The sequence below is a fragment of the Mesoplodon bidens genome (assembly GCF_964165515.1).
Source record: "Mesoplodon bidens genome assembly, chromosome: 3".
NCBI classification, from domain to species: Eukaryota; Metazoa; Chordata; class Mammalia; order Artiodactyla; family Ziphiidae; genus Mesoplodon; species Mesoplodon bidens.
This window is the reverse complement of record NC_138178.1, coordinates 141,919,097-141,942,560: the sequence shown is the minus strand read 5'-3', so window position 1 is coordinate 141,942,560 and position 23,464 is coordinate 141,919,097. Positions and strand designations below refer to the sequence as shown.

Here is a 23,464-nt window from a genome sequence, read left to right as displayed (position 1 = left end):
CTCAGCCTGTGCCCGGCTCCAGGAGCCCCAGCTCCCTCCACGTGTCCTGTCTTCCCAGCAGCCACCTCTGCTGCCTCGGGAGGAAAATCTCCTGACAACTCGCGGTCTGCGGACTACGACTCCCAGCAGGCACCGCGCCGCTTCTCTCTCCGCCCCCCTCCACGGGGCACGCAGGCGCTCTGGGCTCCGTCAACAAGCCGGGCTGGCGACGACTGTTTACAGTGCCTTATGGGATTTGTAGTTTCTCTGGAGCTAGCTGGGCCGTCAGTCAAACGGACAAGAACTACAAGTCTCGGCGGCCCCAGCGTGACGAGCCTGGTCACGTGGGAGGGGGCCGACCGGGCGTGCGTGCCGCCGTTGATCCGGTGCTGCAGTGAGGAGGTGGTTCTCGCCCGTGTTGTGTGTGTGCGTGTGTGTGTGTGTGTGTGTGAGTGAGAGAGCGAGTGAGTGAGTGAGTGAGTGTGTGTGTGGGGGGACTCGGCTTGTTGTTGTCGGTGACTTCCCCCTCCCCTCCACCCCTCCCCCTTCCCCGCCGCCGCTGCAGTGGCCGCTCCCTGGGCCGTAGGAAATGAGCGATAACGATGACATCGAGGTGGAGAGCGACGTGAGTCCTGGGGCTTCTTCCTTCCCTTGCGGGTTGTCAGGCGGGGACAGCGGCCGGGGTTCTCAGCAGGGCGACGGCGGTAGGGGGCCGAGCAGCCGCCGCCTCCTTCCCCTTCCTCACCCTGGGCCGGGACCGCCTCCGTCGCGCTCCCGGCTCGCTCTCCTCCGGGCTCTTGGCCGGAGCGGCCTTCTGGGACTGGAGGTGGGGAGGAGACACGCGGCCTCTGGGACCCCCACCTCCCCCGGTGGAGGAAGGTGCTGCGGCCTCCCGTTCCCACCCTATCCAGTTCAGGATCCGGGGGACAGGGACGGGGTGCGTCTGGGATCCCATTGTCCGGATCCTGGGGAAGGGCACCGCGCTTAGGACCTGCTCCCTCGGCCCGCGACCCCCTCCTCCCGTGACCCGCGGCGGATCCTGGCGGGTGAAGGAGGGCGGAGAGGGCTTGGGAGTGTCCAGACGCCCTGAGCTGGGTGCAAGGAGAGGAGACAGTGCTCTGGACCCGCTCTGTCCCGGGTCGGTTCTCGGAAGGAGGGGCGGCGCTCGGGACCCCCCTGCCCCGCTACCGGATCCCGCTAGGGGGGATGGGGGCGTGGGATGAGGGGGGTAGGGCTGACTCCCCCCCACCCGCCGCTTCCTCTGCCGCCGGCATTTTCTTTCTTATTATTGAATATGAAGTGTAAAAATAACTTCTATATTTTCTATTTTTTTTCTCTCTTATTCCAGGAAGAGCAACCGAGGTTTCAATCTGCGGTACGTCTCCTACTCTCCGTTTCATTTTCATTTCCGTTCAATTCTAGTCCTTTTTGGGGTCAGAGAGAAAAAGAGATCGTTCTATTACTTTTAATATTGTAGTAAACCCTCCTGTTAACCGCTAAGGTGAGGTGGGGCCTTGTTCTGGGGTTCTAGGTGGGGGGGCGGGTTTGCGAACCTCATAATTCTAGGTTCTCAGGTGGTGAGGTTCAGTGACTGTACGTGAGTGAGAATTTGTATGCAAGGAAATGAATCCTTCTGTAGGTTTCCGCTGGGGGCTCTAGCTGTCACTATAGAAGTGGGAAATGAGAAACACATCATGCTGAAGTAAATTGTAGTATTATTTCAGGGAAAAGTGGCCAGATTTACTTAGGAACAAGTAGGTTCTAAACCATATCTGCATAGTTGTGTGAAGTTGAAGCCACATGCAGTAATCACCTTTAACCAAAAGTCACGTGACTGCTGTAGACCTATGGAATCTAGCACAACCTGGTATTATTCTAATGCAGAAATTGGAAATGTAGAGGGGCCAAAGGTTGAATGTGAACGTGTCATATTCAGCCGCTTATTGTGGTCTGACTATATTTGAGTTGAAGGAGCAGTATAAAGACAATAAAAGAACTGTTGAAGAAAAGTGGCACTGTAGAGAGAGGTTTGCTAAGAGGTGATGGTTGAGACCATACCGTGTTGTCAATAATTTCTCAGAGTTTGGATATTAGTGTTCTCAGTGGATGGTTCTGTGGATTAAGATAGACACAAATCTCATGTCCTTGGAGTCTGAGATAGTACTATGGGTGTTCCATGAATAGATTAGAGGGAGAAAAAAGAATAGAGGCAAAATAACTCAGAATCAGAGGAGAAGAGAAATGAGTAAACCATAGCATCTAACATTTGACAGATGGGAGCAGTAAGAAGTGTAGAGAATGAGGGTCCAAAATTTAGATGTCTCTAGGTGGCCCAGGCAGTGAGATAGTCAGGAATAAAGTAGAGAGCAGAGGTGAGGACTGGGGTACTAGAGAGCACACGCCTCTTCTGAAAAGGCAGTCACTAAAGTCCAGTGGGTTGCTGTTACGTGGGAATGAGGGCTTAGTGTTGTCTTATCTTCCTATTTTAAAAGAAAGATTACAAATCCAGACTTTGATGTTATTTTTCTGATTTTTAAAATAATGTATGAGGCAACCAAGTTGTTTAGGGGCTTGTTAGAATTTGCAAGATGCCACTTTGAGACCTCTGGTCTAATAATTTCATTATCACAGGATAAAAGCAAGCCCTCTTAATTGTACCTGCTTTTCATTAGAGCACAGATTCTAAGGTTGTCGAAGGAGTTAGGCATTTAGAAAAACTTTACTTATGGAAAGCTGATATTTCCATAAAATCCAAGAATGCAGTTGTTCCAGGGGTTTTAAAATTATCCCTGGGTAGTAGTCACTAAAAAAGAATTTGTTTTATTTTTCCTTGAAGTATTTGAAGACAGTACTTTGAATATTTGAAGTATTGTCAGATACTTAATATTTATACATACGTTTGAAAATTAAATTCCTTTTTGTCGGTTACTATTATCCTTAATAATGTAAACTTGGAATTTCATGTTTGGAACACAGTCTATTTAAAACATTATTTTCCTCCAAATCTCCGGTTGTAAAATCTGCCCTAGGGCTTGATCAGGATTGGAGGGTAGGGATTGTTTAGGCTTCCTTTGAAGGATCATTATTTAAATTGGAATTATATTGGCTTTGCAGTGAGATAAGGATTTTCTTTGTGAAATTTTGGCTTCCAGTTCTTGAGCGCTTTCTGCTTTTCAGAATGCCCGTCCACATGGCTGTTGATGTAAATCGTTTTATTAAATTACGAAAATGTCCCCACTCTCCTAGAGTGCTCATCTCATTGTCTGGTCTGGAGGTTTTCAGTTCGCTGTTAAGGCACTTAGGATTTTTCCCTTTGATTTTGGAAGGTGGGCACAGGGAGTGGTTCTGACCCTTTGTTTTTAATTTGACACATCTACTTGCTGAGACATTTAAATATTATCTGTTACAAGATAATCACAATGGCATAGAGAGAAGAAGCAGTAGACAAATTTCATAGCATATCAAGCAATTATTGTGAACACGTAGGGTAAAAAGGCTTTTTTTTTTCTGTGTGACTATGTTTATTTCCTGACATTTAGTATAGATAAATATATATTTTTTTAATTTGGGGGAAACTGTTCTTAAGCTTTGCCTTAGTTCAGAAAAGGGTGTGGACTGTGAACAACCAAATATTTAGAACTGCAGAAGAACTTTTAAAAAAAGTTATTTTGAAACGGTCCTGTGGGTCCTAATATAAAAAGAGGTATTCATTCATGTTTTATAATGTCACTACAATAGCTACAGCCTTACTACATAAGAAATGTAGGATACTCAGCAATAACAGAGTTAGGAAGTGAGGCTAACAGTAACAGAAAGTGAAACTGATTTGATGAGTATTTTTTTCTGTTGCCTCAGTGCGAACAGAAAACAACTTCTCCGGTGACCAGTAAGCTTTGTTAAAGGAAGTAATCCCAAACAATAATTTTTATTATTAAATTCAATGTCTCAGAATCCCACTGATATTATCTTATTTTTATTATTTTTTTGGAGGGAAAAAGTTGCATTTCAAAGACAGTTTTCTGGGGCAGGTATATTTCATACAAGGTGATCTTTGTTTTATTTCTGCTTGGGATTTTTTTTGTTTGTTTTAAAGAATGAACGTATACAAGAAATGTGGGGTTAGTGTGTTAGTTGGAAGCCTAAGACCTTTTTCAGCTTATCCTTCATGACAGCTGCACGTGTTTCAGTTACAGTATATCTTTGGGGGGGGATTAGAAACAGATTTGTACAATTCTGTTTCTGGACCTTTCTGGTATGAAATACTTCTAACTTCTCAGAGCTCTTTGTTTCTTTAGAAATTGCAATGTGTTCAGAAGGGAATGAGCTTGGTCACCTTTGAGATCGGAATTTACTCAGGAAACTACTGTCTTTTACCCGGAATTAGTTGCATGGCAGAAGTGCTACATGATACATGTACTTTGTGTCTGCTTAGAGTGTTGACAGTGATGTGGATGCCAGGTTTGGTTCCTAAAAATACCTGTTGAAGGGCGTTCCTGTATTTAAAAGTCTTTTTTCAAGATTCCAGTAATGGTAAAATAGTTGATCAAGGAAAATGAGTATAGTATGATGGCATATTTGGATGATAGCGTTCCCAAGTTTTTTAGGCACCAAGTGATTTTTTTGAATAGCCTGGAAAACACATGTATGTATTGGATATTAAAAATGTATACCAGGCAGTCGGCTTCAAACAGGAGAGGTGTTGGGAAGTTGCAATTTATATCTCCTATTAAGGACTTTTGGGAATTTCTCATCCTAGCTGCCCATAATTTCATGTTGCAATTTTCATGTTGATTAAAGTGAATTAAGTTGCTTAGAATTTCAGTTTTATTTATCCATTTGCTTCCCATCAGAAGTAGTAAATAGATCTTTTCTGATGAGAATTTTGAGCCTGTGTATTTCCAGTGTTAGTGTTTAATAAGAGTAGCTTATTAAGTAATCATAAGCAACACTATTTCTTTCTAAAATCTAGCCTTGAAATTTCTTAAAGGCAGTAAATGTTTACTGTGCAACTCTAATTCCATATATGGTGGGAATTTTCTATATTGGAATTGAGAAGATTCCCCTTATAGATGGGGTTAGGTGTCACGTGACCTGCAAGAGAGGACATTGCTCTGGAGAACCTTGGTCATACTTGAATAATGGATCATTCATTTCCCCTTGTGATTTGCCTACCTAGAACTTGCAGGAAATAATGCTGCTGACTGATGTAATGCCTTGAAGGAAGATGTATTCTCTATGCAGTAAGTTGGAAGGAAATAATTTAAAGAGATTTCTTCAGTTTTGAGCAGCCCTCCTTAGCTTGAATGACCTACTGCCAGTTTAGCAACTTCTTGGCTAACAAAATAACGTTTGCCTTCAACATTTAACGACACTTAAGATAACATGTGCTTGTTAGTGTCAGAGATGGACAAATTGTAGGTGAAGATTTTTATTCTGGCTGCCAGTATGGAAAGTTTGGTGGAAATAATACTGAGAGGCTGAATAAAAACCTTGGCAGAGATGTCAAAGCTGGAATCGATTTGGTGTCGGAGTTCCTGTTGAGCATCTGTGGGCCACTCTTAAGATCACACGGCTCTTTAGTATTTCTGTTAGCCTAGGATGCCCTGAAGGAAGGGTTGTCTGCTGGAAACTGCAAATCCAGCGCACTTAAAGAATGACAGCATCCAGCCACTGCTCCTGTAGGATGTATAGGGGAGGTATTTGTGGGCCTGCTGTACAGCCCAAGAATGTTTCTGTTGTCTCCTAGAATTTGTTTGGTATCACCCGTTTTCATTATCAAACATCTTTCTCAGTATAGCTGAGAGAAAGCTGACTCATCTGAGTTGAGCTTTATTTGTTCAAGACACACAATTGTTTGACCCTTCCCCACCTGTTGCTTTTTTAAACTAGTTTTGAGTTTGTGGGAGGATCTCAGGTGCCTTACACTGGGAGTCTTCAAATCTTGTCCCTTTCGAAAAGGGTTGCCAGCAAGCAAAGATAGTTAACAAAGCAGTGATAAGCCTGGCAACTGGCCCTCCATTTGGATGAGTCGCGGGGGAAGGGAATTCATCCGGCTGGACATTTGGAAATGTTTCCCAAACAGAATTCTCAGTCTTGTGTAAAAGTTTTTCATACGTTTAAAGGTCTTTCAAGCCACTAGAGGTATTATTTAGTTCAGAGTTGCCTGGAATTAGACATGTTAGTTCTGCATGTTTTTAACTTGCTCTTTCAAATGAGGCTGGAGAAGAAGAAAAATACATCATTGCCATTGTCTCTGAGAGCTTTAAAATGGACTCTGGTTAAGTGTAGCAGCTTGGGGATGGACATGGCAGCAGGGAATGGTCTAAGATTCCACTCTTCTGCTGGTTAAATTGGGCCTGGAACCACCACAGAAATTCCATCCACTACTTTGAGAACAACAGTCCCCAGCCCAGGCTTTCTACCAGGCAGTGGACTGTTGCCTTTCCTTGTTGAGCCAACTTCTCAAACTTGGCTGGCTTCCCAGATGAGAAGCCAAGATTTCTGCTGATGGTCCACAGCCAAGTTCACTTACAATCCTCTAACCGAAAGACTTGTCCATTTGAGTCCTTTCAGGGCTCAGTGAATGGGAAGGGGGTAGTGCATTGTGGGGATGATTTTGGTGTTAGATTATACTTAGCTCCACCCTTCTACTGCAGGCCTGAGTGAAACCAAGTCCAACTTGATTCTAGCCATTTGAGATTTGCAGGGCTCTCCCAGAAAGAAAACAGACAATTAGAATTTTATTTGTATCAACAAGAGGGATTGTGGGTAACTGGTGTCACTGCTTCTGTGCACAGCTCTTAAGCTGGGACGAGGGCCAGGAATCAGGGTGATTTAGTAGACAGGAGTATCTTGGGCTGCTGCTGGATACCAAAGCTGGGCGATTATTTTGCATGTAAATAAACCATCCTAGGGAGTGTGTAGCAAACACAGGAGAGACAGATAGAAGCCAAATGCCATCTCTCAGCCCTCTAAGTCTTTAGTCTAAGACCCAGCCAACTTACCTATGTATCAACAGATGACTAGAGGGAATGGTAAGTTAGAAAAGGACTAGGTACTTAAATATGTTTAATTCTTTCAGGCTATTCATACTGCTGATAGAATGCACCTGCACTTTTCTTGCTCTAATGCTGTATGATACCTTCCTCTAGCCTCAGGTTATCTGATCATTCCCTCAGTTTCCCTGTAAATTCCACATATCCCTGGAGTTCAGCAGACACTCATTTTTACAGAGATTCCAGGCGTAAGATTAGCAGAGCTTTAGAAGTGTTCCAGGCATCTGCCCTGAAAATGAGTGCTATGCCATGGAGAACCATGGCTGTGATGGGAACCATGTGTCCAGTTCAACAGAGCTATAGGTGAGGTGTTGTGCTCGAGAGACCAGGAAGTGACTAAAATTACCACAGCTGCTCTCAGCCTCTTCCTCTGTAATGACTCAGACTTTTAGGATTAGATACTAGAATTTCAAGTTCTTTCATTCCTATAACTCTCTATAGACTTTTGTCCGAACATCTTGTCTAGTATAAAGATTCATTTTATGCATTCTTGTGCTAAGCCAAGTTATTTACTCCTGTTGCTTCATTTTTTAAATTCCTGGTGCTGTGTCTGGGTAGATTAAAACTACCTGAACTTCCTCTGTACAGACTTCCTCTTTAGGTTAGCCCAGTGCAACCTTGTGTATTGGGGGTAAATTCTTAGAGTATAGTATTTCCCATAATTCCCAGAGTGCAGATGTGAAGTTCTTGCTTTAGGTTAAGTGAGCGTTTGTGCTTCATTGGAGGGACCGCCCCTTTAATGGGGACCTGCCAAAGCTCTCTTGCAGTGTTCTCCAGCATTGTCTCTTCCACCTGAAGCCAGTGTATTTTGCCACTGATTACTTGGCCGTGTCTGTCCCTCTCCAGCTGATTGTTCTTTGTGATTCTAAGCAGGACAGGATAAGGAGTTTGGCCTGTGGGTATTTAGATACCACCAAATAAGCATGACGTGCCACAGGTGCCTGATGAGATGTATTGAGAATATGTGAGTGTCAGAGGTTTACTGTCTGAGAACCGCCTCTCTGGCAGCCTGTGTGAGGGAAGCCCTTGGCTGAATAGCACCTTAGATGCACTTTAAAAAGTAGGAGCTCGGAATGCAGTTGGCGTCTATATCAGCTCTGTCATAATGATCGCAGATTCATGCATCTGGGTTTTCTAGAGGTTTTAGTTTCTATTGTATGATTTGGCAAGAAGATGTTAAAACTAGTACCTCTTAGTGAGCTGGAGACCAGAGCAGACTCATGGTGATGGTTTCACATGGAAAGAAACAGTGCACCAGTGACCTAACTCCTTTCCTGGGTACCCACCATGGGGAATCTCTTACAGTGGGGGTGATCACATCTTATGAAGGGGCCCACTGCAGCTTTTCCCTGGTCACCTCCCAGCCATGGACTGGCGGCTGTTGTGTCACATAAGTAAGTTGTGGGAGAAAACTGATGCTACAGGAGAGTCACACTTTGTCCCCATGAATAACTTTTTTTTTTTTTACTTATGCATGAACTGGATGCATCGAGCTACTTTGGATGTTCCTGTCGAAAGCCTTGCTCACCCCTTTCTCCCCCTTTAACAGAGCCTAATTCTGGAGACTCCTAACTGCCCACCTGGACAAATCCTTCCCAGTCCAGTCACCTGGGACAGCGCTGACAGCATATACTTCCAGGCTGTACCCACTCACCTGTACCAAGCAGAAGGACTGACATCACTAATGTGCTCTTTCTCCCATTCTTCCAGGCTGACAAACGGGCTCATCATAATGCACTGGAACGAAAACGTAGGGACCACATCAAAGACAGCTTTCACAGTTTGCGGGACTCGGTCCCATCACTCCAAGGAGAGAAGGTGAGTTTATTGAGAAAGCTGATTAGCTTAACCACCACTAACTTGGAACTCACTGTGGGGCTTAGCAGGGCATTCACCTTTCTGGAAAGATATGGAGTCAGGGATATTTGGGTGACATGGTTTCCTTAATCTTTGATTCTTCGGGGAGTCATCACACACCTTACCTACTGTAGTTCATCCTTAGCAAACGATGTCAGATGTAATGGAGCTGCTTGTTAAGACATCAGTAGGAGCTCTCTTTTAAAATTAGTATTATGTATAATAAATTACTCATTCAAGAAATTATCATAACTATACAGTGTAATATAGAGAGTAGCATATAGTAGTTTGGAATAATGCTAAGGATTCCTGAGGTCAGTGATTCTCTGGACCTCCATGAGAATTCCTTTTATATGGTTCGAAGTGAGTACTTATTTTAAATGAAACTTCCCAAGAATGTATTAGAACCAATCTGGACACCAGTGATCTCCCAGTCCAACAGTTATTATTTCAAAGGCATGTAAAGAGCATTTTAAATGTGGGACTTGAGTAAAGAGATGTGTTCATACGAAATGGAAGAAAAAAATAACTACTCTTCTTCCGCCATCCCTCTACCCCACTGGTGGCCTTCCAGAAACTGTTTTCCCTGGAGAGGTAGGCACCAGCTGTTTCTACATTTGAAAAACAAAGTCCGAAGCTTTGAGTAAAAAGTCTGTGGGTTAGGGTCACTCCTTGGAATTTGGAGAAAATATGTGTTTGCACAGTTAGTTCCATCCTTTTCACACAATATAACTGGCTGCTCTCTGCAGCTATTCAGTGTTTAAGTGGCAAACTTGGAAGAAGACCTGTGTGTTTTTGGTTTTTGGTTCAATAATGCAGTGTTAAAGAAGCAACCGAAAAAAAAAGCAACCGTTTTAAGAAAAATTGTTGCTTTCAGGTGGGCTTTGAATGGCTTTCCAGATTTAGCTCTGTGGTAGGAGTCCTGGTTTTGTTTGGTTATCCAGAATTAAACTTGGGACCATTATGGTTTCATTTTATTTAGACTGCCAGTCTGGTAAGCCACTTGCTTTATACGTTATTTAAGGTGTGGCTGTGTGGCTATAAAGGATGGGGTAGGTCTGACCTTTATGAAAAACATAAAACAGGCCATGTAAATACCTAGCATTGCAAAACCAGAATTTGCCCTGGGTTAGGCCTACTTAGTGTGCACTTGGCTTAATGGCCTTGGACCAAGGTGCTTACCTGGAATAACAACATTCCTGGATACAACACTGTTAAGCACCACAGGAAATCTTTATGATGGGGGGAGAGGCTCACCCTTTTAGTCAGAGTACACATGTACAAAGGATTATCTCTTGTGTTTGTCTGAACTATTGACAGTAGGTGCTTATTCATATGCCATGGTATCAATTAAAATGGCTTTGGTGAAGTAAATGGACAAGAGCTACCTTTTTCTAAGTCTCACATCTAATCGGGAGTGGCGCCGGGGCAGCATATCCCAAGAAATGGCCTGTGGATCACCCCCATCAGAATCACTACTGAATCTGTCTTTCTGGAGGCAGGCCTAGAGATCTGTATTTATAACCAGCAGTCAGGTGATTCTTAGGCTTGCTTAAGTTCAAGAACACTTTGTGAGAGGTCAGTCTTAAGAGCTCAACTATACCTTTTTCTTTATCCAGTCTATTTTACATCATTATAACATTCTTCCTTAAATCCTTAAAATCACATTACCCTAAATCCTGTTGTCTCCTTTCTTCAAGGAAGATGACAGTTTGAATTTGGTAACCTTACAAACCAAACAGTTGTCATTCTTTGTGGCCTATTCATTTATTCACTTACTCCATTCAGCAGATACTTACTGGGGGTCTGCTACATACCAGTCATTGTCCTAGATATTAGGAATACGGCAGTGAACAAAGTAGACAAAAGCAGAAGCTCTTAGTGTGGTGAGGAAAAGATAGAAAATGAACTAATAATTAAATATATATATAGTATGTCAGATAAGTTCTATGGAGAAAAACAAGGAAGGAAGGGTTGCAGTTTTCATTAGGGCAGACGAAAAAACACGCTGGCAAGGCAACATCTGAGCAAAGACTTGAAGGAAGTGAAGGAAAGAACCATGCATCTATCTGGTGATTAGCATTCCAGGCCAGGGAGGGCGAGTGGAATAGTCCAGGGGCAGGAACCTGGGAGCATTCCTGGGCCTGTCAAGGAGACAGAGGCCAGAGCGGCTGGAGTAGAGTGAGTGAAGGGACCATAGCAGGAGATGAGGTCAGAGAAGTAGCACGACTAGGGGAAGGGAGTGGTCGAGGGGCCAGGTTTCTTCTAGCTGATCAAAGCCCCAGTGGAAGTTAACCAGGTGCCTTTCTGATTTCAGAATGCTTTTGTGTGTTCCAGTCCAAATGTTCATGTTGAGCATGAATAAAGGAAGTAAGTGGCTATTAGCTTTGGTTGGACCCCAGCTCCTTCCCACTAAGTTCCACAATCTTCATTATTTTCCTTCCCTGCCAACACTGTTTCACAGGTGCTGCAGTGAGTCTAACAGAATACTTTGGTCTCTCAGACTTCCTAGTTCTCCCTAAATGTTGCAGTTTTTTAAAAAGTGGTATTTGAACCAAAGGGAATTGGGTAATTCTTGAATTGGATTGCAGTAATTAAGGTTCTGACATTATGTAAATAATCATGAAATGATCATTTTGCCCTGTGAGTTTTGGGGGTGCTTAGATCAGTTTCTTGAAGCGAAGGCCGCCAGTCTCCTTTGACTTGTTCACCTTTATGTTCCAAGTGACTTCTCACTTAGTATTTGGATTATCTGTCCTATGTGTTCTAATAAGCCTTTTGTTTTTTAAAGAGAAACTAATACTGATTGAATTGGATCCTAACCAAGAATGGGGATACTTATACTAAAAAAAAACAACAAAAAAAAACCCCTTTAAACATGAGACCCAAACTCTATTTATCCTTTGTTTCCTATATTTCTACTATAAAATGGTCACCTTCTGCTTAAGTAAAAAATTCAGTATTAACTAATATCTGTATTGCAATGTAAAATGAAATCTGCACAGCAGTTCTCTGAGGTGAGTACTACACTATTATAATTGGACAATTACTACTGCTAGGGCTCCTGCCATCCTTAATGTATCAGAGATGAGGAAACAAGCTCCAGATCAGTCTATAGCTGGACAGGGACTAGAACTCAGGACTGCTGGTTGCCAAGTTCAATCTTTCTACCACACCATAGGGGTAAACAATTTAAGGATATTTTAAAGAAATCTTGCCTAAATTCTTATATCTTGTCTTTATATTGGGAGATTCCCCTGGATAGGGTCAGTAATCTTGGCAGTATGTCATGCTAGGGTTGCTACTAAAATATTATCCCCTGAAGTAGCATATGTAGACAACACCAAAGTGCAGAGTTAAGGGTCACTGAAAGTTTATAAATTTGTCTGAGTCCACGTAGCTGTTCTGAGAAATAGATCATTATAGTTGGCAGTCCAGCTGGGTTTTGCCATAGGTCACATTGTTCACAAGTAGACTCTTGAACTCTTGTTGCCTGAGCCTTTTGTTTCCCATAGTTTTTCAGCTGGACATGGAGCCCACAGGAAAGATGGAATGGCATTAGAACCATCAGCCAGTCAACCAGAGTAAGGGAGCAAGAGCAAGAACGACTGTGGTCCCACTTTTCAAAGGAAGATATTACTGTTCTTGAACAGAACTATTCCTTATTTTGAGGGTCCTTGGTTGGGTGCTAGGGAGTGTTGCCCAGTGGCTTGCTGGCACTGAGCTCACGCTGTTATGTGGGGGGGCAAACGTGGTGGCGAGCCCATCAGTCTGCCTTTGCGTGGGGCTGTAATTCTGTGCCCACCCCCGGTGACTTAGCCCCAGCACCTGCACCAGAGTGACTGTATCCAATCACAGTGTCTCCTTAGCCTGGCTGACTTTAGTGAAAGAAGGTTCTGTTTCAGTAGTGCCATATGTAGCTGAATAGTGGTGTATAGTAATTTTTCATCTTCTAAGTCTCTTCCTAAATGCCTATTTATCATACCTAATTGCTGTCTCAGGCAGTTGTGCTCTGGATTTCTCCTTTCTGGATAGAGCTATGCTATGTTAAAAAGAGATTATAACCTAAGATGAAAATAAAGAAGAAAAGTGTTTCTTCTAGTCAGCAAGTAAGAGTTCTTCCAGTCAGTGAGCCAGAGTCCCTTTGTTTTAGGTGAGACTGTGAAGGCACTGCCTCTGCCGGCTGCTGTCACAGACTCCGGCTCGTTGTAGGTTCCCAGAAAGGAGCTGAGGAGTGAGAGCGCCAGAGGAAACGGTGGGCTTGCTCAGCTCTTTGACAAAAACCACCACAGCCCACATGGTTGTGCTCACGTTTTTATATGTGAGCGCCGCAGAGATTTAAGAGGCTTAATGCATGGTGTCTCCTCTTGAGAATCTTGCTCTCTTGTTGGGGGAGAGGATTATACCTAACAATTAACAATAATATAACATGCTGAGCATCAAGTAAGAGGTTAAAACACGGAGCTAATTTGTTTCATCTTCATTAAAGCCCAGTGTCCTTAACAGGTAGATGTTGAAACCAAATAGCCCCTTATACCAGGGAACATAGTAGTTCTTACTGCTGAAGGTCAGTCTCCCTGTTAAACTCACTCAGCACTGAGACCCGGGCTTATCCCAGGTGTAACTGTATACATATTTGTGTGGTTACTTGATGACTGTCCACCCGTCTCCCGTACTACACTGTAGTAAGTACTGATGGCAGGGAGAACACCTTTGGTCATATTTCTTCCCTTGGTGCCTGGCACACAGTAGGGAGCAGAGTGAGTGTTTATGGACTGAAGGAAGGAAGCCCTCTCTCCACCTGGCCTTGTTACACTGGGAGGAGCTCACTCCAGTGGACACCCTTTAAGGCAGGCAGTTCATTCAGCAGCAGTGTTTCTACATCATATCTGGGCTGCTAAAGGGGTTGTCTTTTAAATGAAATGTAAACTACAGCCCTACCCATTTCACCTTACTACTCAACAGGGTTATTACCTGGCCAGACTCCAACTTGGGCAGTTCTTTTATTCTTAAATTTTCTACATCTTAAGTTGTTGTCCATAGTTGTCCAGGTCTCCCTTAAGCTCCAGGCTCAGCAACTGTAAATGTACTGATTCATTGAATTCTTTGTTAACTGTATTTTTGCACTGCCAAAGCCTCCAAAGGCTTTTCAGTGCCCATCAAGGTAAGGACTGGCATCCCATGTTCTCTGAATAAGGTACCCAACTTGTCCTCCTGCTTTTTCTGCTCCTTCCCTTATTATGAAGCAGTGTACACCCTCCTCTGTTTCCCCAGGAATGTCATCTTCAGGTTTATCTGAGTTCTTTCCTTCCACCAAGGTCCCAACTCCAGCTTCACCACCCAGATGACATTGGGGTTTCACAATGAAGAGACCCACTTACAAGGGCTCCCCAGCTCCCCGTGTTTCCTGCCCATGTGCCTTCCTGTGTTTCTCCCCAATGAGGCCACCCCTGCCAGTCAGTCTCCACCTGCCCATTTTCAAGGGCTGTACCAAATGCCTCAGCACCCTGAGAACCCTGGGTTATCACTCTCCCTGACACCCCACTGGCCCTTTATGGGGCCTCTCCTATGTCTTCCTTTTTTCTGTGACAGTTCTTATCACCTAACTGAAGGGTGCACTCCTTGAGGACGGAAGCTTTGTCCATCCTTCTGGAAGTCTCTGCACTACAGAGTAGGGGAGGGCTCACTCCCATAGAGAAGACTAGAGAGTCAGGAAACTCACTTACCGCTTTTCCATCTGGAGATTTGAAAGAAGAGGAATTGGTTACTGGGCCTTCCCTCCAGCATTTCTCTTTTCTTTCCCCTCTAACAAAATTGCAGAAACTTTGGAAAAATGGGAAGAAGAAAAACAGTCCTTCCATTCCTCTAACACAACTACAACCTTTCCTTTATTCTAAGATTCTAAGACAAGTGCTATCCAGTGGAATTTTAATGTAAGCCACAAATAGCAGGTAAAATTAATTTTAATAATATATTTTATTTAACCTAATATACAAAAGTAAGTATGACTTCCATATATAATCAATATAGTAAAAATTACTAGTGGGATATTTTATATTATTTTCTTGCACTGTTTTGATAATCCAGTGTGTGTTTTATACTTACAGCACGTCTTAATTCAGACTAGTCATATTTCTTTTCTTTTTTTTAATTAATTTTTATTGGAGTATAGTTGCTTCACAATGTTGTGTTAGCTTCTACTGCACAGCAAAACGAATCAGCCATACATATACATATATCCCCTCCCTTTTGGATTTCCCACCCATTTAGGATACCACAGTGCGTTACAGACTAGTCACATTTCAGTACTTACTAGCCACCTGTGGCTGGTGGCTATTGTGCTGGACAGTGCGGTTCAAAGATGCACTCTCCCCATCCCACACCCCATTTTAACATGACTGAAATAGGGTGCCATCTTAAAGTGGATGTTAAACAAAGCTCACCCCTTTTTTTTCCTCCCCCGGCAAAGGCCGCTCTTAAATCCATGTGTATATTGATGGAGTCTAAGAAACAAGAGAATAATGGTGTTATCAATCTGTGTATCCCCTCTGGTCTCTTCATACGCCTGCTTTACATGGGTAAAGGCTATAGCCTGATGCTTTCACATAACATGCCCTTTCCCCAAGTGATAGAGTGTTCATATTTAGCCATTAGGCATGTTTCTTTTAACCATTCAGGTTGCCTCCAGTCTTTTAACTTTATAAATAATGTAGTGATGAACATCTTGATGCATGTGGCTGTTTCTATAAAACAGATTCCCAGAAGTTGGATTGCTGGGTCTAGTGGTAAGAACATCTGATTTTTTGCTGTATGTTGCCAAAATGCATTCCAGGAGGATTGTTTTCGTGTCTTCTTTCTTTTCTTTCTTTTTCAAGCAAATTCTAAAGATTAGTCTTTTGGTATTGTTTTGAGAGTAGCAATTTTACCACCACTGGAATTTTTTTTTTGGAGGGGGTGACTAATTTAGTAGGCAAAAGGTAGTAATTAATTTTGTATTTTGTTTATTCCCTGTGAGATTAAATCCTTTTCCCCATGTTTATTTACTAGTTGTATTTCCTCTTTGAGGAAACCCTGTGCTCCTGTCCCTTGTGGTCAGAGTTTGATGGGGAAATGTCACACCTTCATTTCAGACCACCAAGGGCTCAAGATAAAAGAATACAAAGTTTGAAACATGATTTGTGTTGACCCTTAAACAAATGTCTGGCTCCCAGCTTTAAGCCCTTAATGGGGCATGATAGCTTTGCCTTCCCCTAGTAATCAAGAAAATGGTCCTTTGGGCTTGGAAGGGCCAGGCACAAGAAGCCTTTGAGGGGCCACATGGCTGTGCTGGCTCTGAGCCCACAGCCTTCCAGCCTCCCTTGTTGGCATTGATGGTGGTTCCATTTTGGAATGAACTAGTTTAATACAGACCCAAATTTATTGTGCTTTGATATTTGTTTCCAGAACATGGCTTATTCAATTGAAAATGTACACCAGCTTTGCCCTAGGCCTCCCTTTACCTTACTATGCATAGAAGTTTGTGCAGGTTTCAGAAAATAATGGTTTTATTTTCTTTAAAATAACAAAACATGTCAACTGGTGAGTCAGGCAGTAGTTCTTTTTTCATTCCCCAGGATGTGGCGTTTTGGTTCTTGGCAGAACAGGGCAGCTGTAGCATCAGCCTGGTAGGATCTGATTTTGACAGGAGGAAAAAATGATAAATACAGCGAAGATGACTGTTTCTCAGGTCAGCATTAGGGACCTAGGGAAGAGCAATGGTGTTCCTAATGTTAACAAGCTAGTACGACTCTTCTCTTCCTCACCTCTCCCCACCTGCTTTCTAAACAACTTGGATTTTTGTCTAAACAAACACAAAGATTTACAGCTCCAGAAATGTGTGGGACTCTTGCCCTATATGAAAAATTTTGAGAACCACTACCTTAAATGGGATTTAATGACCTTGGATGTCATCCTAAACATCAGTGTTAACTACTTCAAGAATCATTTGGGACCTTTAAAAGGTACTAATTAGAATCAAATTCTTGGCTTTGGGGCCTCTCATGAAATAGGTAGTTGATTCTTGCTGCAGCACACCAGGTGAGTACACTCTGTTCCCAAACAGAGTTCTGTTCAAGTGGGTGCCTCTGGAGGCTGGGGTGGCCCTTTCCTCCATCTCCTTGCTGCTCTGGGCAGGGATGCAAACAGGCCAGCAACTGCGTACGAACAGGAGAGGTGGCACAGGAACCGCTGGGTCCCTCTGCCACGCTGGGGTCTTCTCCGCTGTCCATTTCGGGTTTCCTCTTCTTAGGTAATGAAGCCAGAGCAGTGCGGGGGGCCAGCGTTTCCCCTGGCCCAGGCCCAGGTTCAGTCAGTTCTTTCAAGCTAACTTGCATCTTCTGGCTTTTCCTCTGTATTTGCTTCTTCTCTGCTAGGGGTCACTTTGAGTTTCACCTGCCTTTAAAAGAAAAAGAAAAACAGTCTTCCTTCAATGCTGAGGTTATTACACGCTACTTTTTTTCCATTTCTTACTTTTTCAGCCTCATTCTAAAAACCAGTCTTCATCTTTGCTTCAGCTTCAACTCACTCCTGCACCCATTACTTGTGTGAAGATGATTTACCTAAAATCACTCCTTCAAGGAAATCACCCTCACCAGGCTCTTCATTGATGTCCTTATAGACAAATTGGGTGACTCTTTCCTAGTCCTTTTCTTCCTGCTCAGACTCTCCAAATTCCATTGATCTTCTTCTTCATTAGTTCCACAGCCTCCTCTGTGGTCCCAAAATAGGGTGTCCTGGAGGCCTGGGTTCAAATCTTGACTCACTGTTACCCACTGGTTATGTAATATCAGGCAAGTTACAGCTCTGTGCCTCAGTTTCCTCATTTATAAAATAGGGGAAATAACACATCAGAGTATTGTATGAGGGTGCCTGGCATTTAGTAAGTACTCAGCTGCTGCCATTATCATCATCATTTGTAGCGCTGTGTGCAGCCGTGGCTCTGGAATGCGATTGGGCAAGGGCGTCCAGTGTCCTTTTGCGTGGCTCCCAGAGGGAAAGAGAAGCCTGACTGCCACTGTGCATTAAACTACTACCCAGAAGGCCCAATGCCTTTTCAGTGCCCTTGGCCATAGGCCATCCTGTGTCCAAACCATTAAAGAGATATATGTTTCTGCTTAGAAAGGCAGAATGAGAACTGGTACCTTCTAATTGTAAAAACTAGCAGGAAAGAAATTATTCAGGTCCTTACTGGGTACCCAAAGGCAACAGTCAATCTGTGGACGTGTTGACCTACCAAGTGTTATCTGCTCAGGGACACACACACGGAGATTGCTGACTTAGCCAACTGGGCACGGTTTAGAAAACAGAAACCGAAAGCCCAGGGCCACTCCATAGTCCAGGCCATAAAGCGCAGGGTTTTTCCTGGCTTCATGTCTGCTGTTCACAGTATAAACTCATAAAGGCAAGGGCCTGCCTGCACCTTAACCCTGTGGCAGGTCACATGACCTTGCATGGTTTGTAAAACTGGAAGAGAGGGGATTTTAGCTGAGTCTGGCATTTTCTACCTTCAACCTTTGGCTTTTTCTTCGCTGGACTAGATGCACATGTAAATTTGGGGGAATTCTGTATTTCGTACTTTAAATTTTTTCTTGTGGGACTTCTTGTTGAGTACCCTGGAGGGGGCAAAATAAAGTTAATTGAACCATGCTTTTGGACTTAGTAAGTGGGGGTCAGGGATACCCCAAGTGGCCTAGGTGCTTCTCCTTAGGCAATGGGGGTTTGGAGGAAGGGCGGTGCTTATTAGCATTCTGGAGGCCTCGTGCTGGGTTTATTCCAATCTGGCCTTCTGTGGAGACCTCTTGATCCCAAGACACTGTTTTCTGAGCATCTATGAATTTTATCTTCATCCAAAAACTGCCTTGAGGTGGAAAAACTTCCATCTCTCATGGCATCTTTCTCTTTGGTTTGTTGTGCTGTGCTTGCTTCTCCCTTTTCACTTCGTGGTTTCATGTATAAATATGTGAAGAAGAAACTGGGAGCGCTCAGGCTGCTACTCGGTGTGGTCATTTGTTAAAAATTATCTCTGAACGTTTGCAGGCGCCACCAGGGAAGCCCACAAGTGCTCTCGTTCAGAGATTTTGCTTTTTTCCCTTGTGCCAGATGCAAATGAGGAGTTAAATAAGGGTTAATGTTGCTTTCTGGGAACAACAGTTAGTTGAAAACATAGTCAAACTTAAAGAGAGACTGGGATGTAAATATGTATAACAATTAGATCAGTGATGGAGTGCATAGCATTTGGAAGGCTAGGTGGGGTCTGAGAGAATTTCTCATCAGATAAGGAGTAGCCACGGAGAGAAATACTGTGTCTGCAGTCACAGAGCCCATTAACGACAGGACCTAGGAGGTACCCGTCTCCTGGATTCCTAAACTCTTCTCCCCACTCTGCCACCCTGCCACCTATCCTACAATACTTGTTTTTAATCCCATCTCTAGCAGCCAGAGAGGCAGGGTGTTTTAATTAGTCCCTTCTAAATATGTGCCCCCCCCTTTTTTTTTCATTTTATCACCTAGTAATTAACCCTAATAAGTCCCCTTTGGCAGAAATGGGAAACAGCTTCTGAAGCGGCCTTGTAGCCAGAGTTGCAAGCCCCCGTTGGTAGGTGCTCTCATTCTTTTCTACGTAAGCTGACTTACTCAACTAAAGAAATAGGCCTGGTCCTGTCCCCACCCTCATGCCCTTGCTTGTGCTATTCTCCCTGCCCAGAGCAACCCTTTCCCACAGATTCCACCTCAGTCTAACCCAGGGTTCACTGGTTCAGATAGGAGCCTGTGTGTGCCGAGCCGAGGCTAATGCCTGGCACTCAGAAGGTGATCACCCCAGCCAGAAGCCATCTTTCCCATGGCCTTTCTAATCTGTACTACTCAAATTACACTTGTTGGTACTGCCCTGTGATTTGTCTGTATATAAATACATTTATCTCCTCAACTAGATAGTAAGTTAGCTTCTGGGCAAAAGAAGCCATGACTAATACATTTTGTTTCCCCACGGTGTCTGCTCCGTGCCTTGTATGTAATTCGCACCAGATAAAAACGGTTGAATATGAACAATTTCCTTTTGAGGAAGTTGCCTTAAGGATGCTATAAGACAAAGCCTGGAAACTCTAGTACTTGTGAGAACTGGTGAATAAACCCAGGCCTTCCAAACCTTTCTGATACCCAGCCCTGCTGAAGTCTATGAGTTGAGATTGTCAGAATATACTACAGGTGGATTTAGTTTTGCTCGCCTGAGTGTGGCTGTTTTCTTTGCCATTTAAGAAGCTTTGCTCCAGTTCAGGTGCCTGAGGTGCCTCACCAACATACTTCGGCTACTAGACTACCCTGCCTTGAGCTTCAGTTCTCTTGGCTTTGTACCATTCCACCAGTTCAGCTGTTTGGCTGCCTGGCCATGAGTAGCTCTGGCTGTGTTTGCAACCTGGAGGGAATCTTCCAGGTACTTTTGACCTCCAGGGGCCGAGTAACCTGACATCCATTTTATTAGCTCATTAACTTGTTCCTCTGACAGGGCAGTGCCTAGGCTACCGACAGCCATGGTAAAGGTGTGGTTGCTTCCTGAAATGGCCCAATCTCATGCCCTTCCTGTGTTGACATCAAGCTCTGACAGCTTTCACAAAATTCTCTTCAGCCAGTTAGGCTGAAATCGTGACAAAGCAGCATGGCTCAATTGGAACTAGTTAACAGCGGTCTGAAAGCTTGTCTGAAATCTAGGACCTTGATGAGCAACATTGTACCCATTCCCATCCTGACAGCGTTGTACCCATTCCCATCCTGAGCCACCTCCAGCTGAGATCTTGATCTTGTCTTTCTGGACCAGCTGCCTGTAGCCAGCCAGGCTCTAGCAGAGAGTGAATGGCCCAAGGTCTCAGTTAAGTAGCATTTTAATGTTTTCAGAATAGCCTGGCTGAAGACATGAAAGCAACCTAAAGAACCAAAGCGGGTGGGCAGGGTACAAGTTCAGGAGTGAGTTGGACCTGCGTTTGAATCCAGGCTCTACACTCTTATTTTGAATAAACCAGTAAACGTCTCTGAGCCTTGGGTTCCTGGTGGAGCTACCTCTCTCAGAGAGAGCCAGTGAGGTAAGCTATGTAAAGCAGCTGGTGCCTTGACTGGTATAAACAAGATTCCCGATAGCACTTACGCTGTCTCCTCAGCCTTGTGCCCCCTCCCCCTCCTGCTTCCATTCCCTCATGCCGTCTTTGCTGAAAGGCATGGTTTCTTCACTGCGTGGACTAGGTCTTTATTTTGTCCCCTTTGCTTTTTCTCATATTGCAACAGGCATCCCGGGCCCAAATCCTAGACAAAGCCACAGAGTATATCCAGTATATGCGAAGGAAAAACCACACACACCAGCAAGATATTGATGACCTCAAGCGGCAGAATGCTCTTCTGGAGCAGCAAGGTGAGCGGCAGAGCTTGTGGGGCATCTGGCCCTGCTGTGCTCCAGCCAGGTCAGGGCTTCGCACCCAGGCCTGCTGAGCCAGAACCAGTTCCGGAGCGAGTGCTCCTAAGCAGCTGTGGCCCTCCTTCTTGGGCCTGAGTAGTCGAGTGTAGAGCCATCCTGAGGAAGGACCTGAGCCCTCAGTGAGGGAACAGTGGAGTATAGGGGTTAGACACTGGAGACTTTTTTCTGACCTGCTCTCTCTCCCCTTCTTGGGGCTCAGGTGCTCCGCTTGTCGTAGGGGTCACACCTGGCATCAGGTGTCTCAAAAGAGCTGTGAGGTCCTTGAATTGGAGTGTGCTGTGTAAGCGCCACAGAGACTCCAGGTGTTCAGGGACAGTGAGCGCTCCCCGTTGTCAACGGTAGTCCAATCAGGGCAGCCTCTGGGCCAGGCCCATGCTGTTCTCCAATGCTCACATCCGCCTTTTCCTACAACCACAGGGGAAAGCGAGAGCTGATCAAGTTCTTTGTTCCTGGGGAATTCACTTCTCTTCCTCCCTCATGGAAGATGCAAGTAAAAGGAAATGCAAGTAACCACCTGGGTTAGAACACCTCAAATAAACTAAACTAAAATAAATGGGCTGACCTTCCAGGCTCAAGATGAGCTGAAACGAGGGCTGGGCAGCGGGAGGCGGCAGCGGGTTGGTCACCGGGCCGAGCAGCCTGCATGTAGGGGCCGTGTGTCGGAAAGCCCAGGTATTCTGTGTGTATTGGTGACTTGCTTCCAAGTGTCCAGCTTGTCTTTCCAAGTGGATCTTGTACATGAGAGCTAAGCCAAAACTTTTCTTTGGCTGATACATCTTCTGTCATCCTTTCCTGCTGATGTGTGGCCTTCACACCCTTGTGGAGCCTGGCATTGCCAGGCCAGCTTCGCTGTTATTGCACCGCTGGGTCCCACAGGGAGCTCGTGCTCCTGTCTCTGTACTGGGCTTCCACAGCAGGACAGTGACATCACAAGCCTTCTCTTTAGGGTTGGGTGGCATTGCAGAGTGGCTGGCCACATCCACTGAGCGCTCAGCTCTGGCTGGGAAAGGCGGAGGGAAATGAAGTGTGCAGGTGGAACAGCCACCAGAAGGGAGTTACTTATGAGCCACCCTGAGCCTCGGGGGCCAGCAAGCCCTTCGGAAGAACAGGCTGGACCCTGACCTGAGACTCGGTTACTCCCCCAGTCTCCAGAAGGCTGTAACCCGCTCGCTTGGTTGCCTTTCAGTCCGTGCACTGGAGAAGGCGAGGTCGAGTGCCCAACTGCAGACCAACTACCCCTCCTCAGACAACAGCCTCTACACCAACGCCAAGGGCAGCACCATCTCTGCCTTCGATGGGGGCTCAGACTCCAGCTCGGAGTCGGAGCCCGAAGAGCCCCAAAGCAGGAAGAAGCTCCGGATGGAGGCCAGCTAAGCTCCACGGGGCAGGCCAGCAATAAAAACTGTCTGTCTCCTCCATCGTCTTATCTTACTTTCAGTTCATCTTTAAAACCCTCAGAACCATTTAAGAGACTCTTGTTTTCTCCTTCTCTTTTTTTTTTTTTAATTTTATTTTTACGTAGAAGCTCTTGGACAACAGCTCTCGTTCTCCTTCCCCATTTCCACTTTTTTTTTTTTTTTTTTTTAACGTTTCCCTTCAGGGATTCCCTGTCCCCACCAGGAATATTCAAACCAAAACACCCCAACTTGGCAGCTTTTTCTGTGGAGGACAGACGGCCGGCCAGACCTCTGAGCACATGGTGTCCTGACCACCCACCAGCTCCTCCAGCCCTGCCGGGCGCATGTGCCCCGGGGACTCCTGCCCCTCCCAGGCCTCTCCTCCCGGGCCACCCTCACCTCTGTTTGATAGACTTTGTGAATCTGTGGACTGCTCTACTTTAAGAAGATGACCAGTTTGGAATAATCAGAATTATTCCCCCTTCTTTTTAAGGATTTTTTTTTTTTCCCTGAAAGGCTATTTATCGCTCCTGTTGAAAGACCAGATCCTTGAAGAAGCTTGTGGTATAAAAGGAAGTGGGGACAGATTTGCAGCGCAGAGTCTTTGGCCTGTTTCACTCCTGCTTCTCTCAGCCAGCCTTAGGGAGGGCCTCGTGACACTCGTGTGGTTTGTTGGGGGA

The 23,464-nt window shown here is 44.8% G+C and overlaps 1 protein-coding gene across 6 annotated transcripts; it reads left to right on the top strand.

Annotated features, from left to right (window-relative positions):
- The first annotated feature begins 319 nt into the window (after positions 1 to 319).
- Positions 320 to 22,903, top strand: MAX (MYC associated factor X). Of its 6 annotated transcripts, none has more exons than XM_081229970.1 (5): positions 320 to 604; positions 1,328 to 1,354; positions 8,745 to 8,852; positions 21,201 to 21,324; positions 21,587 to 21,800. In XM_081229970.1, exons 1-5 carry the CDS (start codon positions 569 to 571, stop codon positions 21,727 to 21,729), a joined length of 438 nt encoding a protein of 145 aa, XP_081086096.1. In that variant the 5' UTR covers positions 320 to 568; the 3' UTR covers positions 21,730 to 21,800. The 6 variants fall into 6 exon arrangements, with proteins under 6 accessions (XP_081086096.1, XP_081086097.1, XP_081086093.1 ...); XM_081229967.1 differs by lacking the exon at positions 21,587 to 21,800 and adding an exon at positions 22,574 to 22,903 and having other exon boundaries at positions 330 to 604; positions 21,195 to 21,324; XM_081229968.1 differs by lacking the exon at positions 21,587 to 21,800 and adding an exon at positions 22,574 to 22,903 and having other exon boundaries at positions 335 to 604.
- Positions 22,904 to 23,464: the final 561 nt, after the last annotated feature.